Below are 8,449 nucleotides of genomic sequence, written 5' to 3' on the forward strand. Positions count from 1 at the left end.
TATTTAATTCTATCAACTATCTATTGACTAAGACTCCCATGGTGCACCTCACTGCTGGGACATACAAAAACATCTCAGTTGGATGTTCTGGTGCCACTCTGGCAGTTTAGGGTGTTGATCGAGGACGTCTTTGGTGAAGGATGTGATTGTTCCTCCTGATGTATTGTGGTTTAATATATGTATTGATTTCTGCATTTAACTGTGTTGTTTTGTAATTGTATAGATATTGAGGACAGGGTGCACTTGAAAAAAGAGTTTTCCCCTGTAGTAAAATAAAAGTTAGCTGTTGTCTAGCCTGTTATTTCACCGCGGTGACTCCAGTATGAGGAGTAATGTGTTGAGGATGCTGGAGGTTGAGAGACTAGATCTTCCTTCAAGAACACACACTTTTAGTTATGCACATGCCAAAGCCTTTATTTCAGAGCCAAAAGCGTTTTTACATCAGCTTCATCATGGAACATTTATGAGGGACAGTGTCTTACCCAAAGGCAACATTATGGTGAAGGCTTTTAAACATCATAATTACTGTTTGTCTCTCAGTGCAGTTAAATTATTAAGCAGAGAAATAATTCTCCTTCTCTTTTGCACCTCTTTCACACTTTCGTTCACACCCTTTTCGCTCTTTCCTGCACTCTCTCTCTCACCGGCGAGGAAGACATGACGTCTGTTTCATCGATTCTTTTCTAAAGCATGCCTCAGAGAGGTGGACTGAAATATCACGTTTCATTTATTTATTATTGTTGGACTGAGATCAAGGTGAAATGAAACAACTGAGTGTGTGTATTTAACATGACGACACCACTGTCCCTCCTGCAGGTTAAACGGGCCTGATGAAGACATCTGTGGGAACCACAGGAACATTCATCTTCAGCACAAGAATGTCAAACCATGATAACGCAAGTCGTTCATGCATAGTAAGTGTCACTCGCACTCTCACGCTTAAGACAACTAGCGTATACTGCCACCCTGTGGTTACACCAGGAACAACAGTGGACCAAATCTCTAACCATCCAATCACACACATGGGTGACACAGGGCTGGGGTCGATTCTAGGGAGCCCCCCTGGGGTCACATGGTAGAAAAATATTATTTGATGTGTGAATCCGTTCCCTCGATTTAGTAAATCTGTTCCCTCGGTTTAGTAATCCGTTCCCTCGGTTTAGTAATTCGTAAATAGATCGTTCTGGCTCGTAGGGCCTAACCCTAACCCTAACGAATTACTAAACCGAGGGAACGGATTACTAAACCGAGGGAACAAATTACTAAACCGTGGGAACGGATTCACACATCAAATAATGTTTTTTTACCATGTGACCCCAGGTGGGCTCCGTACGATTCAGTTTCAGTTCAGCCAATTCAAAGGAAGTGATTTGAATTTACAATTAAAAAATGCAACAACATTTGATGTACTGTAAAAAGCTTCTAATTTTCAGTTTATGGTGAAATAAATGAATTAAAATGAGATTTTTAAATTTGTATTATTTGTGATCATTGAATTGTACTGTCCATTACCTCCTAAATTGACTCCCACCTGACCCCAACCCTGGTTTGTGGTAGTACCTACTAGTATCTACAGGGGGCGCTGGTCGTGATGCTGATGATTAACAGTATAACAGATATGGAAGCTGAAAGATGATATCAACAACAACATTAACAACAACAACAACAACTTCTCAGTGAGAGAACATCATAACAACCTCCCCTAGCAGGAAGCCTGAGGTGACGTCGTCACACCACACCAAACAGACGCGTGGCGAACAGCGCCAGTCCCACGCAGACACACGTGTGACGCCGGTCCATGGCCAGTCAGTCTTCATCCACCACCATGACGTTGCCGTTGAGCTGGTACTGGATGGTGGCCCAGTCGAAGATGTTCCCCCTGGGGACGCGGTGGCCGTAGTGCAGGGCCTGGATGTGGCTGCGGGGGAGGACATAGTCCCACATGTGGAGGTCCGTCACCTCCCCCACGAAGCTCTGCACCGCCTCCAGATCTCCCAGGTGCTTGTCAGCGTCCTGACCCAGGAGGACGGTGCCCTTCGGACGCACCGTGTGGCCCGGCTTGTACACCTGCAACACAACACAACTGTACTAGTACACCTGCAACACAACACAACTATACTAGTACACTTGCAACACAACACAACTATACTAGTACACCTGCAACACAACACAACTATACTAGTACACCTGCAACACAACACAACTATACTAGTACACCTACAACACAACTATACTAGTACACCTACAACACAACACAACTATACTAGTACACCTGCAACACAACATAACTATACTAGTACACCTGCAACACAACATAACTATACTAGTACACCTGCAACACAACACAACTATACTAGTACACCTGCAACACAACACAACTATACTAGTACACCTGCAACACAACACAACTATACTAGTACACCTGCAACACAACATAACTATACTAGTACACCTGCAACACAACACAACTGTACTAGTACACCTGCAACACAACATAACTGTACTAGTACACCTGCAACACAACACAACTATACTAGTACACCTGCAACACAACACAACTATACTAGTACACCTGCAACACAACACAACTATACTAGTACACCTGCAACACAACATAACTATACTAGTACACCTACAACACAACATAACTATACTAGTACACCTGCAACACAACACAACTATACTAGTACACCTACAACACAACACAACTATACTAGTACACCTGCAACACAACACAACTATACTAGTACACCTGCAACACAACACAACTGTACTAGTACACCTGCAACACAACACAACTATACTAGTACACCTGCAACACAACACAACTATACTAGTACACCTGCAACACAACACAACTATACTAGTACACCTGCAACACAACACAACTGTACTAGTACACCTGCAACACAACACAACTATACTAGTACACCTGCAACACAACACAACTATACTAGTACACCTGCAACACAACACAACTATACTAGTACACCTGCAACACAACACAACTGTACTAGTACACCTGCAACACAACACAACTGTACTAGTACACCTGCAACACAACACAACTGTACTAGTACACCTGCAACACAACACAACTATACTAGTACACCTGCAACACAACACAACTATACTAGTACACCTGCAACACAACACAACTATACTATACTAGTACACCTGCAACACAACTATACTATACTATACTAGTACACCTGCAACACAACACAACTATACTATACTAGAACACCTGCAACACAACACAACTATACTATACTAGAACACCTGCAACACAACACAACTATACTATACTAGTACACCTGCAACACAACACAACTATACTATACTAGAACACCTGCAACACAACACAACTATACTATACTAGTACACCTGCAACACAACACAACTATACTATACTAGAACACCTGCAACACAACACAACTATACCAGTACACCTGCAACACAACACAACTGTACTATACTAGTACACCTGCAACACAACATAACTATACTAGTACACCTGCAACACAACACAACTATACTAGTACACCTGCAACACAACACAACTATACTAGTACACCTGCAACACAACACAACTATACTAGTACACCTGCAACACAACACAACTATACTAGTACACCTGCAACACAACACAACTGTACTATACTAGAACACCTGCAACACAACACAACTGTACTAGAACACCTGCAACACAACACAACTATACTAGTACACCTGCAACACAACATAACTGTACTAGTACACCTGCAACACAACTATACTAGTACACCTGCAACACAACATAACTATACTAGTACACCTGCAACACAACATAACTATACTAGTACACCTGCAACACAACACAACTATACTAGTACACCTGCAACACAACACAACTATACTAGTACACCTGCAACACAACATAACTATACTAGTACACCTGCAACACAACACAACTATACTAGTACACCTGCAACACAACATAACTATACTAGTACACCTGCAACACAACACAACTATACTAGTACACCTACAACACAACACAACTATACTAGTACACCTGCAACACAACTATACTATACTAGTACACCTGCAACACAACATAACTATACTAGTACACCTGCAACACAACATAACTATACTAGTACACCTGCAACACAACACAACTATACTAGTACACCTGCAACACAACACAACTATACTAGTACACCTGCAACACAACACAACTATACTAGTACACCTGCAACACAACACAACTATACTAGTACACCTGCAACACAACATAACTATACTAGTACACCTGCAACACAACACAACTATACTAGTACACCTGCAACACAACACAACTATACTAGTACACCTGCAACACAACATAACTATACTAGTACACCTGCAACACAACATAACTATACTAGTACACCTGCAACACAACACAACTATACTAGTACACCTGCAGCACAACACAACTATACTAGTACACCTGCAACACAACACAACTATACTAGTACACCTGCAACACAACACAACTATACTAGTACACCTACAACACAACACAACTATACTAGTACACCTGCAACACAACATAACTATACTAGTACACCTGCAACACAACACAACTATACTAGTACACCTGCAACACAACATAACTGTACTAGTACACCTGCAACACAACATAACTATACTAGTACACCTGCAACACAACACAACTGTACTAGTACACCTGCAACACAACATAACTGTACTAGTACACCTGCAACACAACACAACTATACTATACTAGTACACCTGCAACACAACACAACTATACTAGTACACCTGCAACACAACACAACTATACTATACTAGTACACCTGCAACACAACACAACTATACTAGTACACCTGCAACACAACTATACTATACTAGTACACCTGCAACACAACACAACTATACTAGTACACCTGCAACACAACTATACTATACTAGTACACCTGCAACACAACACAACTATAGTACCCTACAACACAACACAACTATACTAGTACCCTACAACATAAATAAAATAAAATCTTATTTGTACAGCGCATTTCTCACAAGATGTGACCCCAGTAGGTTACCTACTACCTAGTCCCCTGGACTCACCTGGTAGGTGCTGCGGCGCCCGTCCACCCAGAAGGCGGCCAGGCCAGACTGGGACTCCCAGGTGAGGCAGAGGCTGGTCCTGAAGGTGCTTATGGGCGGCAGGTGGAAGAAGGCTCCGTCTCCGCTCAGGTAGAAGGCCACCCGGCCGTCTTTCTCGCGCCACACGTTGAGCTCGTCGTAGTCGGGCGTGCGGTAGGCGAACAGGATGATCTGCCGCTCCTCCTGCAGCTCCGTGGCGACGCGCATGCACAGCGTGAACGCCCGCAGCTCCATCTCCTTCTGGGGGATCAGCGCCACGAAGCTGAAGTCCGTCTCGTAGGGGAAGACCAGGACCTTACCAGCCAGACCCACTGTACAGACGGACATGGACACAGAACCTGTACTTGTACTTCTACCTGTACTTGTACTTCTACTTGTACTTCTACCTGTACTTGTACTGTCTACTGGTCACATCACCTGTCTAGTCTCATCACATCACCTGTCTAGACTACTGGTCACATCACCTGTCTAGACTACTGGTCACATCACCTGTCTAGACTACTGGTCACATCACCTGTCTAGTCTTCTCATCAGATCACCTGAGAGCTGTGACCTTCCTTCACTGACAAGTGAAACATTGAAAAGCATCAATTAAATACCAACATTTCATTTGAGGAGGAAGAATGTTGCACTACGCCTGACAAGTCCAATAGAGTGGACTGGGTTTGGATTCCACCAGTGTAGGTGGATAGACCATGGGCAGACACATCACACCTGTGACATCCTCACCTTCATTGGCAGACAAGAGACCAAAGACACCCAGCAGGAAAATGGCAACCACCTTCTCACTGTTGGAACTCTAGCAAAAACAACAACAACAACAACAACAACAACAACAACAACAACAACAACAGATTACATTTCCTCTCCATGGTAACTACATTTCCTCACATGCTCTCTCAATGCAACAACTACAACAGTTGAAACATAGGACACACAATAAAACGTTTTTATATACAGTATATATTTGTTTAAAATCACAAACGTCACAAATATGAACGTTATCTCAAGTCTTACCATGTTGTTATGTTGTGTTGGTTGTGGATGTGCTGCTGTGCCAGTCAGACCAGACGTGCCAGTCAGAGCTGTCCCTCCTGGCACAGAGATGACATCACCCTGACAATAGGCCTGCTGTAGGAGGGCTCAGCGCTGGAGACACTGGCCTGTCTGTGAGACACACACACACAGGTACGCGCACACACATGCACGCACTTGCACATGCACATGCACACACCAACAGACACATACAGGCACAGGCCATACACACACATATACATACATGCACGGCACGCTCACGTACACGTGTATATATGCCATACATACTGTATGTCAATCTAGAGGGGGAGTGGTTGGGGGTGGGGTTAACCAGCTATTGTTACCGCCCATTACCTGGCTGTGCAGACATGTGAAAAAGATCTTTAAAAGGCTGTTTCTCAGGAATGTGATTTCAGGGGTACCAACATTGAAATATGCATGTCGTCTTTCCTTCCAATTTCAATGTATGACACACCATTTGAAAGCTTACAATCTGTAGTTTCAGACTACCGTATGTAAAACAGGTTATAAATGACTTTGGCACCTGGTTGGTCAAAACACTGGCTGGTGTGACATATACACACAAAAAGTGGGGTACAGTTCAAACATAATCTGATCCAACATTTACATACATACACACACACACACACACACAGAGGACAGATAAATGAGCCAGGACACTTGTTATTCACATATCTACATTTAATACCGTTTGTTTCTCAAGTGCTCTACATCCACAGACGCCAGTCCAACTCACACTTTCATCAAGAAATCAAATCATAAATTCACAAGCAAACATATATACAGTCCACAGCCTGTAAACACCCTCCCCAATATGACCCCCCCACCTTCCCATGACCCCCGCCACCCCCCAATCATCCTCCCACGACCCCCCACCCCCATCATTACCCCCCCCCCCCCAATATGACCCTACAGCTAACCAACACCACATACGTACATTCACTAGAGGAGAGGAAACGTGGCTGTAAACTATCTGCCCATGGGTGTTTCCTGAAAGCTTCCTAGCTAACGTCATACTTTAAAAAGTGTTATCGTTTTAAGTCTCATCTCTTTTCCTAGCTATAGTAGCACTTAATCTCTTTAGAAATTCCAAGCTCAGTACTTTCCTAGATCAGCAATATTCTTAATGTGGAGTTCTTGCGTTCTGAGTTCTTTCATGCACGTCAGATTCATGTGCAAACATTGATTTGACTTCTGACTCGTTATCTGACAGCTTTGCAGCTGGGTTGTTGAGGTGTATGAAGTACTAATTTAGCTACGAAGCTTTCTGGAACCTGACCCCTGAACTGAACTGAGGATGTTCTTTAGGATGCCTGTGATTGGCCCAGATCTCACGAGGCCCGCACTGTGATTGGCCTAGGCCTTAGAACCATGCGCTGTGATTGGTATAGGTCTCTGAACCCTGCACTGTGATTGTCCCAGTGACACAGCAGAGAGACTTTCACTGTTAAATGAGTAAAGGAGATTCCACATGGACTGATTATACTGCTTTGACCTTTAGTCCTGTTATGACCAGAGTTCAAATTACATGTACCCTTGGGAGAGATAAACTACTCTTGGGGAGGAGGGGACTGGGGTGGTCAACATAGATCACTTTCTCTCTTGGGGGGGGGGGGGGGGGTGCGCATAACCGTTTTTGCGGAACCACCCCTGTAATTCGAGTCCTGGTTATGACAGCATCCTGTGTGGCAATGACAGCATCCTGTTTGTAGAACAGGGGTTTTCGGAATATGAGATTCATGCTTAACGGTCGAAGCTTCCATCAGGCCTCGCTTTGCACGCAGAATGCCTGCTCCAGCCAAACACATTGTCCAAGCACCTTACTGTCTCCACAAACAGCATGTAGAGAGCCTTACTGTCTCCACAAACAGCATGTAGAGCCTTACTATCTCCACAAACTGCATGTAGAGAGCCTTACTGTCTCCACAAACAGCATGTAGAGAGCCTTACTGTCTCCACAAACAGCATGTAGAGAGCCTTACTGTCTCCACAAACAGCATGTAGAGCCTTACTGTCTCCACAAACAGCATGTAGAGCCTTTCTGTCTCCACAAACAGCATGTAGAGCCTTTCTGTCTCCACAAACAGCATGTAGAGCCTTTCTGTCTCCACAAACAGCATGTAGAGAGCCTTACTGTCTCCACAAACAGCATGTAGAGCCTTACTGTCTCCACAAACAGCATGTAGAGCCTTACTGTCTCCACAAACAGCATGTAGAGCCTTACTGTCTCCACAAA

At 43.8% G+C, this 8,449-nt stretch overlaps 1 protein-coding gene across 1 annotated transcript; it reads right to left on the bottom strand.

Moving 5' to 3' along the window:
* Nucleotides 1-1,806: 1,806 nt before the first annotated feature.
* LOC308167989 (C-reactive protein-like) lies at nt 1,807-5,484 on the bottom strand (the record flags this gene model as incomplete). The annotated part of the gene is made up of 2 exons (XM_080542469.1): nt 1,807-2,067; nt 5,119-5,484. The coding sequence occupies 2 exons, from the start codon at nt 5,482-5,484 to the stop codon at nt 1,807-1,809; spliced, it is 627 nt and encodes a 208-aa protein (XP_080398595.1).
* Nucleotides 5,485-8,449: the final 2,965 nt, after the last annotated feature.

This window comes from Nansenia antarctica, assembly GCF_963989245.1.
Source record: "Nansenia antarctica genome assembly, chromosome: 11".
Taxonomy (NCBI): Eukaryota; Metazoa; Chordata; class Actinopteri; order Argentiniformes; family Microstomatidae; genus Nansenia; species Nansenia antarctica.